At 44.8% G+C, this 21084-nt stretch overlaps 2 protein-coding genes across 5 annotated transcripts; one reads left to right on the top strand and one right to left on the bottom strand.

The window, feature by feature from the left end:
- Positions 1–301: 301 nt before the first annotated feature.
- On the bottom strand, positions 302–7802 carry khk (ketohexokinase). Of its 4 annotated transcripts, XM_030377319.1 has the most exons (9): positions 7579–7802; positions 7150–7266; positions 6402–6536; positions 5764–5898; positions 3861–3933; positions 3604–3750; positions 2917–3005; positions 2339–2496; positions 302–1318 (listed from the first exon to the last, which is right to left on the bottom strand). In XM_030377319.1, the coding sequence occupies exons 1-9, from the start codon at positions 7668–7670 to the stop codon at positions 1215–1217; spliced, it is 1050 nt and encodes a 349-aa protein (XP_030233179.1). In that variant the 5' UTR covers positions 7671–7802; the 3' UTR covers positions 302–1214. The 4 variants fall into 4 exon arrangements, with proteins under 4 accessions (XP_030233179.1, XP_030233181.1, XP_030233180.1 ...); XM_030377321.1 differs by lacking the exon at positions 5764–5898; XM_030377320.1 differs by lacking the exon at positions 6402–6536 and having other exon boundaries at positions 7579–7798.
- Positions 7803–7883: 81 nt separating this feature from the next.
- ankef1b (ankyrin repeat and EF-hand domain containing 1b) lies at positions 7884–17016 on the top strand. Its single transcript, XM_030377318.1, has 15 exons — positions 7884–8147; positions 8346–8414; positions 8637–8810; positions 8996–9131; positions 9549–9748; positions 10532–10681; positions 11104–11227; positions 11412–11512; positions 12020–12229; positions 12623–12970; positions 13336–13505; positions 14310–14536; positions 14969–15117; positions 16143–16247; positions 16725–17016. The coding sequence occupies exons 2-15, from the start codon at positions 8361–8363 to the stop codon at positions 16839–16841; spliced, it is 2265 nt and encodes a 754-aa protein (XP_030233178.1). The 5' UTR covers positions 7884–8147; positions 8346–8360; the 3' UTR covers positions 16842–17016.
- Positions 17017–21084: the final 4068 nt, after the last annotated feature.

Below are 21084 nucleotides of genomic sequence, written 5' to 3'. Positions count from 1 at the left end.
ACACACACACACACACACACACACACACACACACACAACTTTAGTTACCCTGTGGTGGGTGTATCATTAAGTTGGATATACTTCAGCTTCCCCTCGCTCTCACGTCACTTGCACACACAGCCAAGGTACCGCACATCCATAATTTTGACACTGCTGGTGGGTGTGTTATTAGCACATCTGTTAGAGAAAGGACATAGCCACCGGAGGTTGCTCCACTGTAATAACACTGCACTTTAAACTCTCGCTTTCTCGCACGCACGCACACACGCACGCGCTCTCGCTCTGTAGTCAAGAAGGCCTCTCAGTATAATGAGCTTATTTATTCAGTAAATCTCATGACAGTCTGATAGAATTCAAGTACCTAATACACTCACCGCATCACACAAATAATTAGTCTGATGGGCTGATTCAAGTGGATTTTCCAAAAGCTTTTTTGTTTCAAACTCGTATCCCAGTTGGTGCGACTCATTGTTTTATGTCCTAATCATGTGTTTTCCATTATTAAAATGAAGGTGATTTCATTGCAGAAATGATTGGCTTGATCGTATGGAAAAGTGGCATTACAGTAAATCAGACATACCAAATGTTAACCAGCTTGTTATTAGCACTCAATAAAAGCCAAACCTTCACTGTAGACTGGGCGGAACTGGGATCTCCAGCCTAACAAAATACCAGCTTGTACAGTCTCAATTACTTCTGAAAGAGAACATCACTAAACAAAATCGCACAACATTTAAATCAAGATAATGACTGTGGGCGAAGAAAAATGAGCAGAGAGTTTCCATGCTCTTGAAGATTTGATCATCCTTTATATTGCCCAAGAGAAGATGTTGTATTGTTAAGGCATGTCTTTTAAGGATTTCATTTTATTGCCTGATCCTGTGAAGTCTAACCGGGCCAGTATGAGCATGTCAGATTGATTTGATGGTAGTAGTCATTCTCTTTCAAACCACTTAGCTTTGAAAATATTTTTTAATTTCATGCCTGAGGTCCCTGTCATATTGTCAGGTCTCCATCTGCAAAACATTGAGGCCTCAATTCGTCATTAGCATAACATTTCCTCAGAACAGCATTCAAACCATTCGCTTAGTTTCTGAATTACATTCCGTTGAAGATCGTGTGTAACTTTCCACTGCCAAAGGTTTTACAGGCAGCCCTGTGCATCTTCTTCATCTGCTCTTTTCGTGGTTCTCATTGCGGTTTCCCTCCTCTTCTCACTTGTCATGGTGCCTCACCACGATGCCGTCGTAACCATGGACACCACACTTGCTGCCGGCCACTTGACAACCAAAGGTCAAGGCCTCTTGTAGGCTGCCACCTTCAGAACAAGAGACGGGGTGAAGGGGAGCAGAAGAGTAGAAGTTTGACAAGGTGCTGTGTTTGCAACTTTCATTATCTTCAATGTTGTGTTCTTCAATCTAGTATGATCTTCAAAAATTATAGATTTTTAGAATAAAGAGATACCAATAAATACTAATCTCACACCCCAGGTCAAAAGGTCAGGCCAGGGGAAAGCAAACCTAAAATGAAAACTAAAACGAAGATTGATTGCATTCTGATCTATCATGATTCGCCTTGCGTTTCCTACTACATCTCCAGATGTTTTCCTCAATCTCCATTGTATCGTGTTTGAAACTGATTCTCTAGTATAAGAGTATCGGAGCAGAAAGCTTTTCTCCCTAAAGTGAGTGGCCTGGCTTGGCCACCTGAGTGTACAGTAATGGGCCACCCGCTCAGCCAGGAGGGAATATAGACAGCACCCATTATATCAGCTTGAAGGGATAGAAGAAAAGAAGGAAATCGAGACTCTGAAATTACCCGAGATTGCAAGGGATTCTATGGAACATCATTTTTCTGATTCTGAATCGTAACTTGATAACCCTTCATAACATAATAAGAAGTCAATTATGGATTTCTGTTATCCATCACTTTAAACAGCCACGCAGCAAGCAGCCAACAAGCGTGAACCAGTCAACCCCTCAAACTCCTGAAACCTCTAGGCCACCAGGTGTAGGTAGGGAAGGCCGTCATATAGTGTCCTTTAAAGGTGACATATTATACCACCAGGCTTAGGTGTGATTAGCCGTTACAAACCGTTTTGAAAATCTGGCTCTTCTGACATCATAGGTGGGCGTGTCCACCTAGATGTTTGACGGATCGATGAGTAAAGTTTGCTACAACACTGTGTAGGCTGATAGACTGATCTATCCAGCACATATCTAGGTGGACACATCCACTTGTGATGTCCGAAGAGGCAGATTTTCAAAATGGCTGGTAACGGCTAATCACACTCACACCTGGAGGTATAATATGTCCCCTTTAACATCCTACTGCTCACCGTTAGACAGAGTGAAGATAACGGCCGCGTTGAATGTATCTCCTGCTCCCAGTGTGTCCACCAGGGCCTTGGGGGGAAAGGCATCCGAGTGGACGACTACTCGGTCAGGACCCATGGCATCTGCACCTTTCTCTGCCCAGGCGCAGATCAGGACAGCCCTGGAATGCAGCGGGTCCGAGGGGGGAATTAGTTGCACTTTTCTGTTTCTCATTAGAAAGCGATTTGTATCCCCTGACCAGTCTTTGAAGAATAATTCAATACTTCTTGTACACGCACACCCTCGCACACAGACAGACGCACACAGACATACAGAACATCACACACACACTCACACACACACAAAGTCCCACACATTGTTTTGATTGTAATAGATCTTCATTATCCCTAACCCGTCACACTGTAAGTACTGCTGAACGTTTAGATGATGTTCCTTGCAAGTGTTGTTGTTGCTAAAAAGATGAAAGCCTGTTTAAAGCCTCTTGAATCCTCCCTTAACCATAGAAAGTCCTCAAACATAGGTTACCCCTGAGGACGCAAGGCTTTCTGAATACCTAATGTAAAAAGTACCCATTCCTCACCCTTCCTTCACTCTGCTGTAGAGGCCCCGGAGTGCGGTCTGGGCAGAGCTGAAGCCAAAGTGCATGGCAACGTCCTTACTGACAAACACCTGGGGGCGACACCCGCTTATCAGACATGGCTGGGATCAGCCTATGCAATAGTACCAATACACAAACACACACACACACACACGCACACACATTTTATTGGTTTATTTGAAAAAGGGACCATGCACAAGGTTCATTAATTATGTGGAGCAAAAAGATGGCTGGACCCAGATTATAGCTAAAAGCTCATTTCAATCTGCAGTCCCGATAGCTTTCAATAAATGAAATGCTCAGATGATTTTTATTTATTTTTATCTGGTTTCCCTGGATTTGGATTCAAATAATTAAGGGTTAATTAAGGGTTACTTTTTGACATTGACATAATGGTGACATTGACATCTAAAAGTAAGCTGATGAACCAAGTCTTGGAGGTATCTTGATTGTAGGGATATAATTGTCAGGATTTAATTTCACAAGTTAATACACACATTGACACACCGACGGCAGAGTCAACCATGCAAGGCGTCAGCCAGCTCGTCAGGAGCAGTTAGGGTTAAGTGTCTTGCTCAGGGACAGATCAACACTAGGAAGAGCTGGGGATCGAGCAACACAACCCACATACACACACAAACACGTCTGCACAAACACAATAGGGCCTACCACGTCCCCCTGGCAGAACAGCTGGTACAGAGGCTCTCTGGTCTTCTCGATCTCCACGGACACTGTGATTTTCTGTTGCTCTGGCAACAGGCTGTTATAGAGCGCCACCTGTTGGATCATTTTCACCTGCTCCCCTGCATTCCGACCCTACAGGTAACAATGTACAACAACAACAACAACAACAACATTATAGATTGACATCTATTGATAACATACACCATAGTCCAGTGATGGTTGCGCTGCTGAAGGGCCCTCACCTCCCAGTGAATCCACTTGTACTGGCTGAGGTCCACCTTGGAGAAGTCCCCTGCCGTTGCATCAGGGAGATTCCTGAGAGAGAGAGAGAGAGAGAGAGAGAGAGAGAGAGAGAGAGAGAGAGAGAGAGAGAGAGAGAGAGAGAGAGAGAGAGAGAGAGAGAGAGAGAGAGAGAGAGAGAGAGAGAGAGGGTGAGATGAGTCTGTCGTAGTGATAGCAAAGAAGACATCGGAAGAAATGTCAGAAAGAAGGAAAAAGTATGCCAGAGTAATATTAAAGACAGAGTGCACTAAATATTTGGAACATCGCTTTATCTTTGATGTTATCCTAAACATCCTTTTTAGTTTTGTCTCCACTTTAGCCATTCCCCTCCTCCCCAGATTTTTAAAAGGCTTATAAAAGGGATTTCATGAGAACTAAATTGTTTAGTTAAGAAAGGAAATTAATAGACGTTCATGTATTTTGCACACTCTGTGTACTGTATTCACAGTCATAATGCCTGAGGTTACTCAAATAAATCAGAATTTTTATTAAAAAGTTAATTTTGAAATATTAGAACAATAAACATACCAACATGCATGATGATACAAATTGATTCATTAGGGAATAAAATAACTGGATTTTAAAAAGATTAAAGCAATGTGATACTAAATATATTTAAAGAGAGCAAGAGCAAATAAAACCATAACAAAGAAAAGTCTAACTCAAATCTCAAAACTCCTATGCAAGAAATATTATGCATTTCAATAAATATATAGTTTTTACATTTATGGGGATACTGCAGTGCTTGATTCTTGGTACCAATCTAATGATATACCATACTATCACCAAGAGTTTCCTTAGAAATCCCCAGAAAGATTGTATAGAAAATACATCTAGATGTTAAAAATCCCTCATTTGCTAGTACTATATTTTCTATAGAAAACAATGTCTAGATGGACTGACACAGAAAAAACTTTATTCAAAATCAAATGTACACCAATTAAGTATAAATTAACTAATGAATTGAATGAATGAATTGTTTTGATGTTGAAATTGAAATTAGGCATGCAGATATTGATATATTAAAAAAATTAATACCGTCCAATTTAATGTATAATCACGCACCACTGCAGAGAGGCTGATGTTGAATAGATGAAGGCTTTGAGCCTACTACTTTATTATGTTACTTTATTAGCAATGATGCCTTGGGGGTAACTGCATGAATCTGCATTAATCTGCAAGTCTTGGTTTCAGTCAGTGAGGGACTACAGTCGCTACATTCAACCAAGAACAGCACACAACAAACGTGAGGACCACAGTCAACTCAAAAAGAGCAGTGGGAGTTAAATACACCCTTTAAAATCATCATCTCGTATTAACTGTACACATAGCCCCAAGCTATTCCTTTACGTAACTATCTTGATGTATCGCTCTACATTCTTGTTCATTTACATAGATCTACTCCTTAACCATTCATTTGATGAAGTGATTCCTAAGCGATGCTACATTGGCTTGCTGAAGGGGCCTTGGGCAAAACTGAACGCCATTACCTTCTTCATGTCATACCTGTTAGTATAACAGTGACTCTCTGTCTCCTCCTGTCGGCCAGTTCTCTGCAGTGGGCCACCTGGTCTACATTAGTCCCCCCGATGTGAAATCAAATCCAAATTATCCGCGATCTTAGTTGGACCCTTTCCAGACCTGGATTAAATAACATTTTTGTTGGGATTCAAATATTAAAGTGAACTCAGCAATAGGGGAGCCTATCTCCCATAATGCCTCTGAAGTGAATGAATGACTCTGACGTGGCTACACCATCAGAACAAACCCACGCTTTTAACACACTAGTCAGTGATCCATTATAGGTTTGCGAAATATTATCTGATCCAGGTTCGGAGCTGCGTTAAAAGGTTCCGCTCTTACGTGTCCGAGAGCACCACGGTGCGCGAGCCGCTACCCGGGCACACCACGCAGCACGCGCACGGGGTTTCCCCCTGCTGCTGCCAAGCAACGCCAGAGATATCCACCCCACGCTTGCTGAAGTCACTCACAATGTAACTGACAGACACCAGGTAAAGAGATAGACAGAGGAATAGAGACAGAGAGAGAGAGAGCAAAAGAGAAGGGTGCTCTCAGAGATATCTATTGAAACCCAACAACCTATTGTTAAGACACAGAGGTGGATGTAGTTGGTGTTAACAGCAACTTAACCTGCTTCTGATTGATATATGAGGACAGAGGAAGGACTTGAGAGGAAGGACTTGAAAGATAGGCCTACTACCGAATCACTGGGGGTACCTTAAAGTAGAAACGGGCTGTAAGTGAGAATGTGGCTCCCCCAAGAGGCCAAAGAACTTATTGCAACACTGACCCGAAACGAGGAGGAAGTGCGAGAAAAAAGGAAAACCAAAATAAAGCAGGTGATCGGTGTCCAACTCAAAAGTACAATGACTTTTGAGGAGAGGATCCAAACCTGTGAAGACAAACATGCTCCCCTGCAATCTGACCTGTAGACGCTCAAAGGAAAATACATTATTGGAACCACGATGGATCCCACAGACCTGTTCATGTGTAGGATGGTGCGGCTGCCCGATGTCACATTGCTGATGACCACGGAGGCTGGGAAGGAGCACTGCGCGTGCTCTGACAAGAGAGAGACGTCGATGCTGTACTTCTGGAAGTCATCAAGAACAAAGCTACGGGCGCAATTACATCAGAGACAGATTGTAGGACCACCGGGCCAGGAGAAGAGACAGACAGAAAGACAGACAGGCAGAGGACCAGGGTCAGACCAAGACACGCACACGCACACGCACACACAAGGCTAGGGTCAGAAGAAGAGACTGACAGTTAGAAATCATGGATCAAAAGAAGAAGCAGAAGTCTGGGAGTCTTCTTATTTGCAATGTAAGAGCAAAATGTATAAAAACATGAGCTTTAAAATAATGTTAGTGTAATAGTGAAAACATTTAACGTATGTAAAGGAGACGGATATTGAGTCTGAAAACAATTTATTATTGATAACATCATAACCCCATCAAATTCCCATATTGCTTTAAACACTTAGAAATTGTCCAAAACAATGCTCTTAATGGGAAATGTTAAATGAGTGGTAAGTGTAAAAATATCGTCCATTATTATTATCAACAAATGTATAGGGGCTACATGGTGCAGCAGTTATATATTTCAATGAAGATGTAGGACTAAAACATAGATTTATACATGGCCATTTGACAATTTTAAGATGGCGCAGAAGATGGCGACACGCTTTGACAACCACAACTAAATGTCAAGCTATATCGTACTCACTCTGCCACGGGCCCTGGGGCTAGGGACCCCATGAATGCGCACGGCGCGCCCAGAAGAGACAATACCGTGCACGAATTGGAGGCGTTCCCTCCGCGCTGCCAGCGCTGGGATTGACACCTACAACGCATGCGCTGAATGAATGCACGATATCACAACAGTAGCATAAACAACATTAGAACCAAAACTACAAACGATTATAGCAGTTATAAAATAATGCAAAGAACGTTCTCTTTAGAAGGCAATCGGTTTAGTGAGGCAAACAACATGTCCTGCATGCTGCGCCAATGTTTAGCAGTTTAATTAGAAAGCACGCATGCCCTTTGAACCCAAAACACGCATCATCACAGTGTTCGCATTCAGAGGACTGGCGATCAACATAAGGCATTGGTGTGTTTTAACCGAAACTACTTCATTAGACGCTCTCCAAACCTGCTGTCAGTATCCTCTTCCGGATATTTCTCCACAACATTGATAATGTCCAGACAAACTAAGCCGATACAAAGTATCTTTTTGTCGCACATGTTGTCCGTTCAAATTAGACGTGATAGATAAACGGGTGGACTTTGTGCATAAAGAGTAGGTCATTATCTGTCGGCAGCCTGTTCCCGTCGCAAGAACAGTCAGCCTTTGACCCAAGTTGACGAGCTGCGATTCGCCTCATCCTCGTTCCCGAACGTAGACGAGTTTCCCCGAAGCTTAGCAGCCAATGTTATGGCTGCTCTAACATAAGTCCTATATGTTCATTAAAGTCATCCATATTACGTTTTCCATCATATATAGGCCCCTTTACTTGTTTTTGAATTGTGTTGCTATGCATCTATACAACAGCCGGCAACGCCGCTGTAGGAAATGTAAATCAAACGAGGACCGGACGACACATTAAATGGTCTAATATGCTGTGTTACTCTGACAACAAGAAAATGCCTGTTGGTTGTTTTTATTAGAATTCGGTGGATTTGAACTTGCGTTTAATACGATTTAGCTGATGCAAAGGAGCTGTAAGTTGATTTGTTTCCGTTAACGCTTAGTCTCTAATAGTAGCCATGAAAACGCACAGTGGATGTTTCTTGATTAGTTGTATTCTTTGTGATAGAGGCTAGAGGAATCTAGGGTGGTAAAGTATTTATAATTTTAAGCGAGCATGTGTGTGGGTGTGGGTGTGTGTGTGGGTGGGTGCTTTGTGCGTGTGTTTCCAGTCAGTCACTAGCGCAATGGCTCCTGGAGTCCAGATGAGAGTAGCCTCTGGACATCTTGAGATCCTTCAGGTCTGTGCTGTTATGCTTATGAATCTGAACCATTACATCATACCAAGCAGAAACAAGAACAGAACAAGAGAAGTTAACCTAACCCTAACGCTAACCTTTGTGTTAGATACTGTTTTGTGTCAGACACTTTTGTCTCCCCATTTATCACCATGTACATTTTAAAATATCTATAACATTAGAAAACAGTAATTCATGTAATCCAGTGTTTATATACGTCGCCAGGTGTATCAGCTGCTGCAGTGTGTGCGTCACGGAGACAAGAACAAAATTAAGAAGCTGCTTCGTCTGGGCGTTCCAAACCTCCTCAACCTGTCAGAGCCCAGCGAGGGCCAGGCTGCCCTGCATCTGGCCTGCATCGCTCCCGATCCAGAAATGGTGGAGTTCCTGCTCTCTCAGGTAGAGTTAGCAAGGCACACTGGCTCTCCCATCCCAGAATGTAATGACCCTCAACCAGGTGGGTCATTCGAACAGAGAGACATCTAATTGATAATCATAAAACAAACAATCAATCTATCAATCAATCAACATGAATGAATCCTCCATTAGCCAAATTTGATGGGTTCTTCCTGTATTGCCTCCAGGGGGCCCTCCCAATTGTACAGGACCTGAAGGGCCGGACCCCTGCGATGATGGCAGCAGAGCTGGGCCAGGACTCCACCATGGTTCTCCTAGCTAAAAGTCAGGCCGATATGGAGCTGGTGGATCACCAGGGCAAAGGTTTGGTCCTTGGATTTAGTTATTTATCTGAAGGTGACATATTATACCACCAGGTGTGAGTGTGATTAGCCGTTACAAGCCTTTTTTGAAAATCTGCGTCTTCTGACATCACAAGTGGGCGTGTCCACCTAGATGTGTGTACTGGATAGATCAGTCTACCAGCCTACCCAGTGGACTGCAGCAAACGTTGCTCATCTATTCGTCATACATCTAGGTGGACACGTCAGAAGACACCGATTTTCTAAACGACTTGGAACAGTCACACTCACACCTGGTGGTATAACATGTCAGCTTTAAAGGCCGAGCAAAATGCTACTGCATCGTTTGTCTTTATGGGTGGCAGCCTGTGTGTGAGCCTGTGTCCGTGTTTTCATTTGATTGCATTATCTAAGTGTGTGCCTTGGTGTATCCTCCAAGGGGTGCTGTTCTACTGTCTCCATCCCACCGCGCTTCACCAGTGCTGCCTGCAGGTGGCGCTCATCAATGGAGCCGACCCCAACAACAGCTCCGCAGCGGGGGTGCCGGTGCTGGTTCTGGCCTGTCAGAGGGCTCCAGAGTTCAGCAGCATGGGTCTCAGCCTGCTGGACCAGGGCGCCGACCCTAACGCCGTCAGCCAGGTGAACGGCCGTCTGAAGTCATCCAACGGGTGGCTTTCATTGTGTTATCAGGATAATGCATGTCATACATTGGCATATGTTTTGCTTGTTTTTTGTAATTTTTTTCACAAGAAAGTGGTGGAAGTGGTGGAACGATAGGTAAAGGTATTGTCTTACTTATTTTGATATTAATATGCCCCTGGAAAAACTGTAGACAGAGGACATAACCATTGTGTTCTCAATAGCGATTAGGCCAATGTTTGTGATCAAACTATAAAGAAAACAATCATCATAGAGTCCCAATGTTAGTTTCTGGGGTCATAGTGCTATTTTTAAAGGTGACATATTATTCCACCAGTAGTTTACATTTACATTTAGGGCATTTAGCAGAGGCTTTTATCCAAAGCGATTTACAATAAGTACATTTGTCATAAGAAGTGCATCAATATATCGCTGTCGGTACATAAAGGATGTTCATAGAATCAAGTGCAAGTACAACAATCGCTAGGCTAACCAATTCCCTGTGTTACAGCAATGATAGCAGCTACTGCAGTTGCTACACAGTTAAGTACTATAATAGTAGTGAGTGTGATTAGCCATTACACGCCGTTTTGATAGATCAGTCTACCAGCCTACCCAGTGGACTGTAGCAAACGATGCTCATGTATCCGTCATACATCTATGTGGACACACCCCCTTGTGATGTCAGAATAGCCGATTTTCAAAACGGCTTGAAGGCTAACCCCACTCCCACCTGGTGGCATAACATGTCACCTTTAAAAGGTTTCCTCTCCTACTCCCCAGGTGACGGGACTAACAGCACTGATGGAGGCGTGCCGCGTGGGGGCCGTGGACCTGGCCAGGGACATCCTACAGCGGGGGGCCGACCCCAACGCTCTGGACCAGCGGAGGAGGACAGCCGCCCACCTGGCTGCACAGGGGGGCTTCTTCGAGGTACGCCCAGCACCGTGCCTCGTCCGGTGCTCTGTCCATTCATTTCAATAATTTCAACATTCCTTACTTCACGATGACCGAAAAACGTTTCTACTAACATAATAACATTCCAATGAATCTATGCTTCTGATGTGACATCGCAAGTGTACAAACTTTGGCTTATGGCAGCCCCTGGGGCGATAGTATCTAAGGAGGTAGAGCGGGTTGGCTGGTAACCGCAAGGTTGCTAGTTAGATTCCTGGCTCCTCCTAGTGTCTAGGAGCAAGGCACACTTACCTAACTGCTCCCGACAAGCTTGCTGTCGCCTTGCATGGTTGACTCCACTGTCGGTGTGTGAATGTCAAGCAATATTGTGCAGCGCTTTAGATGAAAGCGCTGTATGAATGCAGTCCATTTACCATTTCCCCCCTCTCTCGACGCAGGTGTTAGTGTTGTTGTCTGCGTATGGAGCTGACCTGGGCTGTGCAGACCGGGACCTCAGTAACCCCCTGCACAAGGCTGCAGCCGAAGGCTTTGCAGATTGCTGCCGCTTCCTGGCACAGAGAGGTAGCCTCCTCATCCAAATCAAGAGTCTACTACTAGTCAAGAACTCCCTTGTAGCATTTACCTTGTGCATGATGCTGTACTAGGCAGATCCCTCTAAATATGTTGAGCTGTTTGACCTGTATTCAAACTGTATATATGTGTGTGTGTGTGTGTGTGTGCGTTTGCGTGTGCGTGTTTGGTTCAGGCTGTAACACTAAACAGAAGAACGTGGATGGCCTCCTACCTCGACAGTTGGCAACAGACAAGGCAACCTCCAAGGAGCTGAAGAAGGCCGAGTCGCTGCAGGTAACTGGGTGCCGGCTGCTCGTACCACAAGATGTCTCCTTCCAATGCACTTACTCTATTCACTACACATACGAAATGGGGGAGAAAAATAATGTTATAGGCTTGTTATGGAATTCGTTTTTTGGAATCACTAACATCTACGTATGACCAGGTGGTACTCAGGCTCATACTCATAGCTTTTCATTAAAGGGGACGTACTATACCACCAGTTGTGAGTGTGAATAGCCGTTACAAGCCGTTTAGAAAAGCTGCCTCTAGTGACATCACAAGTGGGCGTGTCCACCTAGGGGTATGACGGATGGTAGGCTGATCTATCAACCGTACATCTGGACACGCCCACTTGTGAGAGAGGCAGATTTTCAAAACGGCTTGTAATGGCCAATCACACGCACACCTGGGGGTATAATATGTCACCCTTTAATGGCTTGTTAGCTGTAGCTAAAGGGATTCAGTAGGATGGGGAGATTGTGCGATTCCTTTTCTCTTCCTCCTACCCCTCTCCTGCAGGGGAAGCTGTCCAAACCCGGGGCCGAGGACCCCAACCCATCCTGGAAACTCACCCTGCACGACTGGTCCTGTGAGAACCAGGACGCCCTGCGCACTGCCATGGAAACCATGGAGGATGCGGAGGCTTGTCTGGAAACCGTTGCCATGGGCACATTTTCCACCGTGTTGAAGGATCACAAAGCACCGCTGGAGGAAGACCAGCTCCTGCAGGTATGACTTTCCCTCCAAAAAACCTGCCACACAAAACAGGCGATGAGGTCTCGACATTCAAACGCACTCTATGGACCAATCTCATTTCTACCCCTTACCCCTTCCCCTTCCCCCTTCCCCCTTCCCCTTACCCCTCCCCCTTGTTTTGAGGGGAAGGGGTAAGGGTAATGGGATTGGGCCTTAGGCCCAATCCCATTTCTACCCCTTACGCCTTCCCCTTACCCATTCCTCTTACCCCTTCCCCTTACCCCTTCCCCTTACCCCTTCAAAACAAGGGGGAGGGGTAAGGGGAAGGGGTAAGGGGTAGAAATGGGATTGGGCCTATATTGCACGCAATCATGTCGCCCGTAAAAAAAAGGGTGCGTCCACCCGTGTCCGTCCTTCTGTCTGCAGATCATTCAGGCCCACCAGCAGGGCGGGGACCAGGCGATGGACCTGGGGGAGTTCTTCAAGGGCCTCGGCTACCTGCAGAAGGCCTTCACCCTCGGCTCCTACGACCCCAAACCGGAGAAGAAGAAGAAGAAGGCGGGAAAGGGGCCGGGCCGGGGCAAGTCTGTCCCACCCATGCCCATATGCGTCCTCCCCGAGCTCCTGATCCGCCGACGGCCAGACGTACGGCACCCGGAGTTCATGATCGAGCAACGCCAGCCCGCCATAGACAGCGGGTTCTTCGTCCCGGGCCGCCGTCCACGCAACGCCATCGAGGACGACCGCGCGTGGTACATAGACCAGCCCGATCAGGTGCGCGTCTGCATGCCATGCCTTGTGGGTCTGTGCTATGTTTGTTGTGTGTTGTTGATGCGCTTTTCAGAGTGTGTGTGTGTGTGTGTGTGTGTGTGTGTGTGTGTGTGTGTGTGTGTGTGTGTGTGTGTGTGTGTGTGTGTGTGAATGTGTGTGTGTGTTGTCTGCATTGACCTTGTTGTTAACCTAATTGTTTTTATCTGTTTAGAAGTCAGTAGTCATTTTGTTGTTACACAAGGTGGGGAACAAGTTATGATAGCGCTAATACAGTAGTATGCTAAGAGCAGTAGCGATAGTGGTGTTAATGTTAATTGTAGTTTGTGTTAGTGGTAGAGTTATACACGTTATCCATGTTGCCTGGGTAGGTGTTTATACACATCAACCACTGTGTGAAGACATCTGACCTGGAGTCCCTGAGCCTTGCCTTTAGCCAGGGGGTACCGGTGGACGTTCAAGACCGCTACTACAAAACACCTCTGATGACCGCATGCAGCATTATCAACCTGGAAGTGGCCAGGTTCCTCATCTCAATGGGGTTAGGAGTAACACGCAAACTCTCAATAGAAGGAGCAGGACAGAATGGAGATTGGTTTTAGAATCAGCAATGAGAGGACAGAAGAAAAATACTTCTATATTTTATTGTATGTGTTATAAATGAGGTGGATGAATGGTAGTGTATCAGTGTTAACAGACAATCTGGGAATCTGGTCTGTAAGGGAGGGAGGCCAGACGCATAAACAAGATCATATAAAACGTTAGCTCGCAAATTCGTCTGGTTCTAGGCGAGCTATTATGTTGGGATATTGCTCGCCCCACAAGTATATATAATAACTGTAAATGTATAATATCATGATTCATTTTCCAATTTCTGTATTCATTTCCGATTTCAAAGAAAATATAATGAGGTCAAGAGCTTGTGTGTGTGTGTGTATGCGGCACCATGTGTGTGTGTGTGTGTGTGTGTAAGTGTGGGTGCGTGCGTGTGTGTGTGCGTGTATGTGTGTGTGTGTGTGTGTGTGTTTGCGTGCGTGCGTGTGTGTGTGTGTGTGCTTGTGGGTGCGTGCGTGTGTGTATGTGTGTGTGCGTGTGTGGCTGTGTTTGCGTGCGTGCGTGTGTTTGTGTGCGTGTGCTTGTGGGTGGGTGCGTGCATGTGTGCGTGTGCGTGTGCGTGCGTGAGTGTATGTGTGTGTGCATGTGTGTGTTTGCGCGCGTGTGTGTGTGCGTGTGCTTGTTGGTGCGTGCGTGCATGCGTGTGTGTGTGTGTGTGTGTGCGTGTGTGTGTGTGTGCGTGCGTGTGTGTGTGTGTGCGTGTGTGTCGTGTTCCTCTCACTTGACACAGTGCTGACGTGAACTCGAGGGACCAGTTAGGCTGGACGCCGCTCCACCACGCCTGCCACACCGGTCGGCTGGACATGGTGGAGCTGCTGGTGAGTGCGGGCGCCAAGGTGGACGCCGCGGCCCTCCACGGGGGCACGCCCCTAATGACGGCCATCGACAGCCGTGCTCTCTGCTGCGTGGAGTACCTGATCAACGCCGGAGCCGACGTCATGGCGGAGACCAAACACGGTACCACAACAACACCCACCATCCCCTCTGCCCCAAAACACACTGGACTCAGAACAGCCTATCCCATTTGCCCCCAAGAACCCTGGACCATTTAATATTTTAACTTTATTGTATATATACCGTTTTGTTTTACCGTTTTGTTTAGGCCTTCCTTTTCACTATTTCGAATTTATTTAGGGTAAATATTAATTATTTAATTTAATCGTACCTAATTTGAAATTGACAATAAAGCCAACTTTGAACTTTGATGGCCGAACCCAATGGCTTGCAAACTGAACGGTAGATATCCATCTTTGTTGTCTTGTCATCCTTGACACCCCTTGATCCTTGAGGAAAAAAACATCTATTTTATGTTGGCTGCCACATTGGTTGTGAGCATCTCCGCAAGCACGTGTCTTGTTGTGCTGTGTGTATGTGTGGTTGTTTGTCCAGGTGAGGACTGCCTGACCCTAGCCAGATCCTACGATGATGATGAGCTGTCAGAGCTGGTCCAGTCAAAGGTTGACCGCAAGCACCAACACAAGGAGCAGAAGGGGAACAGTGGCGAAACATCGAAGAAGACCCCACAAGATCCCCCGCAGGTCTCCTAACAATAACCTACTACTCCGGTCTTTTTATAACGGCCCAAGTTATGCCCCTTTTCAGTAACAACTCAACTCAGCTCGACCCGGCCAAAATTAGGTTCCTGGTACCTGGTACTTGTTTAAGTCTCACCTCCGTCGAGGTTCCATGAGAGCTGATCCGATACTTTTGTGTGACGTAAAACAGGCTGCTGTCCACTGACGGGCCAGAGAGACGCCACAGGACAGATAATGATGAGCGCGACGTCCGAGCCTGACCCCCGACACCAGGCATCTTTGAATACTAGCATCAGCGTTCAGTCAACAATAGTGATCGATTATTGAACATGGCGGGATCAGCGCGCAAGAGCACGCCGTGGACCCTGACAGAGGTGGAGGCACATCCTGTGTGTAGCCCTGTTATGGGTCGCGTGGTCGTGTATGTGTGTGCTATGACGTCCCGCCCGCGTTGAAGAGGTACTGTCTAGATGGAAACACAACGTGCCTGGAACCAAACCAAGTTGTGTCACGCTAAGTCGTGGCGAGTTGAGCTTGAACAGTCACTGGAAAGGGGGCATTAGTGTCTGCTGCCCGCAGAACTACGGTTTGAGGGTACGCATACCGGCTGAGAAAATATTGTTCTTGCGATCTAGAGTAACCTATGAGTAATTGCTGTTGTTGATCGCCTTGAAGTGGATATTGTGTCGGGATGAGGGGCGGGTATGGATGGGGCAGGGATGTTGCTAATGTTGCTGATGTTGCACTAGGTCCCTGGGATAATGATCCATGTTGCACACCTCATTTCCTCCTGGAAAGATGCCATGCTATCAAAGATAAATTATTTATAGGTGGTTCTGAGATTTATAAAATATTTCTGTCAGTCTTAACAAGCACAAAGAAGGGATGAAACCTTTAAGGTCACTCAGATAAGATGGAGCTGTTGGTAAAAGAGCTAGTCAAAAATAATGGCTAATTTTGGTATGTTCATCTGTGTGTGCCTGTGTGTGTGTGTGTTGTGCGTGTGTGTATGAATTGTGTATGTTCAGCAGGTTCAGAAGCCCTTGAAGAGAGGGGAGGATGTCTTACACCTTCACCATAATATCAGCAGCGGTAATGGCCTCAAACGGGACATTAGCTTTGTACCACGACTGGTAGGCATCTCTGTCTGTCTATCTCTGTGTGTGTATCTTTGCGTGTGTGTGTGTGTGTGTGTGTGTGTGTGTGTGTGTGTGTGTGTGTGTGTGTGTGTGTGTGTGTGTGTGTGTGTGTGTGTTTGCATGTGCATATGTCTTAGCTACTTGTTTACACAGCGAAAAACTCGGAAATTGACAAATGGAGGCTGGAATTGGTTATTTTTTCTGTGTCCAAGGGGTGTCTGTCTCTGTCTCTCTCTCTCTCTCTCTCTCTCTCTCTCTCTCTCTCTCTCTCTCTCTCTCTCTCTCTCTTTCTTTCTTTCTTTCTTTCTTTCTTTCTTTCTCTCTCTCTCTCTCTCTCTCTCTCTCTCTCTCTCTCTCTCTCTCTCTCTCTCTCTCTCTCTCTCTCTCTCTCTCTCTCTCTCTCTCTCTTTCTCTTTCTCTTTCTCTCTCTCTCTCTCCCCCTCTCTCTCTCCTCTCTCCTCTCTCCCACAGCCCCTCCCCCCTATCCCCCAGCCCCTCTCCCCTCAGGTCAGGGGCTGCCAGGCGACCACTGCACAGTTGATTGACCGGAGCGAGGAAAGAGCGCCTCGCACATCAGTTGGATTTTGAGGAACCTCCTGTCAAAGCCTCAGGGCTGGCTCAGCAGCTAGACTCCATTGACTGGCTAAACATGTACAGATACTTAAAAAGGAAATAAATGTATGAAGCCGACTGACAAACTGCTATTCAAATCCTTTCCCCCAAAACAGCTGTCTGGTAGTTTACAACCCATGGCCGGATATCAAGGTATCATAAAATATGAGTCATAAGTTGTAAGCAAGAAGCAAGATAAGTTGCACAGCTTATGCTAAGATGCTGAAATATGGATCTATTGGTTAACCTTTCTGTCAAAGGTATCTTTCATATCTTCAATCATGATAGTGCTCTGTGTGTGTGTGTGTGTGTGTGTGTGTGTGTGTGTGTGTGTGTGTGTGTGTGTGTAAGTGTGTGTGTGTGTGTGTGTGTGTGTGTGTGTGTGTGTGTGTGTGTGTGTGTGTGTGTGTGTGTGTGTGTGTGGACAAGCTTCAAATTGTAGGCTCTATAGCTATTACTCTGTACGTTTGGCAAGTTGCCAATAGGGGGCAGTAATTTGGTTCATAACAATAGGTCAATAACTATTGTGTTTCCTGATACAATCCAACTGTACAATTTTGCAACAGACAAATATTGATCAACAGCTGCATATCTAGTGATGAAGAGGGATACACGAACTTCATTATGTGTTTAAAACGAATGACACATTTTGTACGCCAACTATTGAATCCCCATCATCAATAATCTGTAGCCCATTCAAGTCTGAAGCATAAATACATGCTTGTAAGATATACAATTAAAACCAGCATTTCGGAGTGAAATGAGAAGAGTCGTCCAGAATGACAAAGGACTGGGAGGAGGAAGAAGGAGTGTTAATGGAGGCATAGCCGGGGGTCCCGGCGGAGGGAAGGAGAGGGCGTGGTGGCAGCACATCTCTGTTTACATGATCAATGGCGTCATCCAGGGGGCCGATCATACATTTGCAGACTCCATGGTCTCAAACAAGCAGCAGCAGGCCATAGGGTATCCTTCTAGAGAAGTGATTGTACTAGCAAAGTCATGGAAGGAGGTCAAGGACGTCATACAGGGGCGGGGCTTATTCAGTGTTGCTATGGAACCGATTGGAGCAAAGAAGGCATTCTTAGGACTGTTCCCTTTCATTTCCTAAACGAGAACTATGTATTATTTTTTAATCCCTGTAGGGTTGCCTACAGGGATTCTCATTTGACCTTGACAAATGAGTAAATGCTGCTAATGTATTGATGTTTGTATTAACCAGCATTGTCTGCTTGTTGTAATGTCTGCCGTTTATGTTGACAGAGGTTGTATATTGAGTACATATGAGAAGCATACGTGGTTCCTCAATCTACCTACACATATAAGTGGCTCACCATGCCACCCTCAAGGAAATCTATTGAGTTTGGTCCCAAAGCACTGTTGTGGAATCCATGTTATGAAGACAGTCTTAGATTGACCTATACCAAGCTACCAGCCGTTCCACTAAAATGCAATTATCTGGGAAATCTATTACCAATCTTTATTCTCTATTACAAAAGCTGTATTCAATTTGTCCCATAAATGCCACATTTGCAAGAGTAATTTGGATGGAGACAGATGCAAAGGTCAAAGTTAATGTTGTTCATTAATGTAGGTAGACCCATCGTCATTTGTCATTTGTAATTTTATGTTAATGAATTGCCCCGACTGCTAATTCAGTTGATTAACAGAGAGCTTTATACAAAATGTAACAAAATAATACATTCTAAAGAGACTTCAGGTGAATGTAAGATTTAATATAAGTTAAGGATTGTTTATTTTAGCAAACTATTTAATTAGGCTGGAATATAATTGTCTCACGTTAAATATGCTTAATTCTACATCTGTGAAAAGTTGGTTCAGAATAGAGACAGAAAAGCAAGCAACCACATATCAGACCATCATTTGTTCAAATTAACCAATTAGGTGTAGTGGTTCTTTCTAATCAGAGAAGTGGCACTGTTTTAGTAACCTTCACCAGCATTCAAGGGCGTTTTATCTGTTAACATCCCCACTGAATCAATCCACACTGCGAAGAGCTGTACAACAACAAAATAATGTGTTTTTTCAAGGACTAATCATGTAGACCTACTCACTGTTTCTTAGTGGATCTGTCTCACGTTCAGACTATTGTAATACAAATAAACAAGGAAGCATTTCGCTCTCCCTCCCTCCCTCCCTCCCTCCCTCCCTCCCTCCCTCCCTCCCTCTCTTTAGTAGAAGTAACATGTTCAGTGATTCGACACATAGCTGGCCAACCCACACCAGAAACTGACAGTTGTAAAGCAGGGACGTGAGAGAGATGATAAGAAGATGAGAGATGGGGGGGGGGGGGGGCTTGGCTGCCTGCTTAGTGCCGGTTCAGTACATTTTCAAAGCTGTTTTCGTGTCACATTAACAGTTACACTCCAACTCATCCTGAGTAAATCCTCTATTCTAAGGGTAAATGTTATCTTAAATAACACACCACTTTTACTTGCGTGTCAATTATGCTGTTTATTTGACCACTAGTGCAAAAAATAGCAAATATGGCCCATTTTTAGGTAGCAGTACATGGTAGCAGCCATGTAAATGAGCAACAAAATATATTTTGTGCTTTAACTTAATTGACTATTAGTTCCAGCCTGCATTCTAGATACTGTTTGGCGTATAGCAGTCTCTTGGAGGATACTGTTCGTCCTTCACAGTGGGCGAGGGTTGGATTATTCAGTGGCAGAGACTCCCGGGGCAAACACCGGGGGACATTATACACCGAGGAGAATCTGATAGAGGCCAGCTCGTAGTAAATCACTGTACACATCATTTACACAGGAGCATGTGGGACCAGCATAAATATGACTTGTGCACAGCACGGTGATATTTATGCTGGTCCCACATGCTCCTGTGCGCGCACATACACAAACACACACACACACATACTTACAAACACACACACACACACACACATACACACACACACACAGACACACACACACAGACACACACACACAGACACACACACACACACACACACACACACCATGCATTATATTAAGATTCAGTGCATGCATGTGCACTTCTGTATTCATATATGACACAAAGGGATTATATATTTTTGCAAACACTTATGTGTTCTTTCTAATCTATAAATGCAATGTAAAACAACCATCTGTAACATATGGTAGTAATGTTAATACTATTATTTGAATGGATTAACAAACGTTTATTGAATTGGATTTATGATCAAAGAATATAATAATCAGGGAACATTTAAAGCAGGGAGAGTTTTGAAATGGTTATTGGTGTCTTTCTTATGAGACATCTTTCACAACATCAGAAATAATTCATCAGAATCCGTTTGGAGCCACCTCCTCACATACCCCTACGCATCAATTAGTATGCCTGTGACGACGCATAATAAAATCCCCAAAGAGGCAGCAGTGTGAACTCAGTGAAGGGTGTGATGGTTTTGGTGAGGAGTGAGTCTTAACAGCAACAGTGGGTAGATCATTCACATTTGTATTTCTAGTAGGAATAGGTTCAATGACCGGATGTATTGCTAGAGAGAAAATGATTTCCACTTTGAATTATTATACTTTTTTTGTCTTCCCAGGACATTTTTTTCAGATAGCAGAAAATGGCCTAAGGTCATTTTAAAGATAATTTTATATTTTTTATTAACAGCCTAGCAGACATTTATTGACACCGGAGGGAAAATTGCAATAAAAAAAACCATCAGTGTCAAAAATATTTGATACTTTCATTAAACACTGTTGGAAATTACTACAGAAAGGCAAACATGGAGAGAAGCAAAACTTATTAACATTCAATTTGATAAAACCACAGCAACTTTCTCCTGATCAGGGTGAAAGGGCCACTTGGCAGTAGTGACTAGACACAGACTTTAATTAGAATCGCTCACAGGAGTGCATGGGGGACACACAAGCACTGACAGGAAGGTTACCTCAGTTGGCCTGTGTGTTAAAGGCATAATTATGGTGCAGGTACCCTGGGAACAGCTAGGAGAGAGGAGGGAAAGAAGGGAAAGTCTAGCACAAAATGGAGATGTACATTAATAGAGAAGTAAAATCACATTCAGGGCACCGTTTTATTAGCAAGGAGCTTAAATACCATTGGCCAAAGTCCTTGATGTAAGAAGCAGTGGCCTCCGTCATGGAAATGAGGACATCTAAGTGACAGGAGGAAGAGGAGAAGGGCAGTGTAACCTGCTGAGTATTATCAGCATATGTCAGATGGCGCTGGA

This window comes from Gadus morhua, chromosome 14 (genome assembly GCF_902167405.1).
Source record: "Gadus morhua chromosome 14, gadMor3.0, whole genome shotgun sequence".
Classification (NCBI taxonomy): Eukaryota; Metazoa; Chordata; class Actinopteri; order Gadiformes; family Gadidae; genus Gadus; species Gadus morhua.
This window is presented reverse-complemented; position numbering and strand designations above follow the sequence as displayed.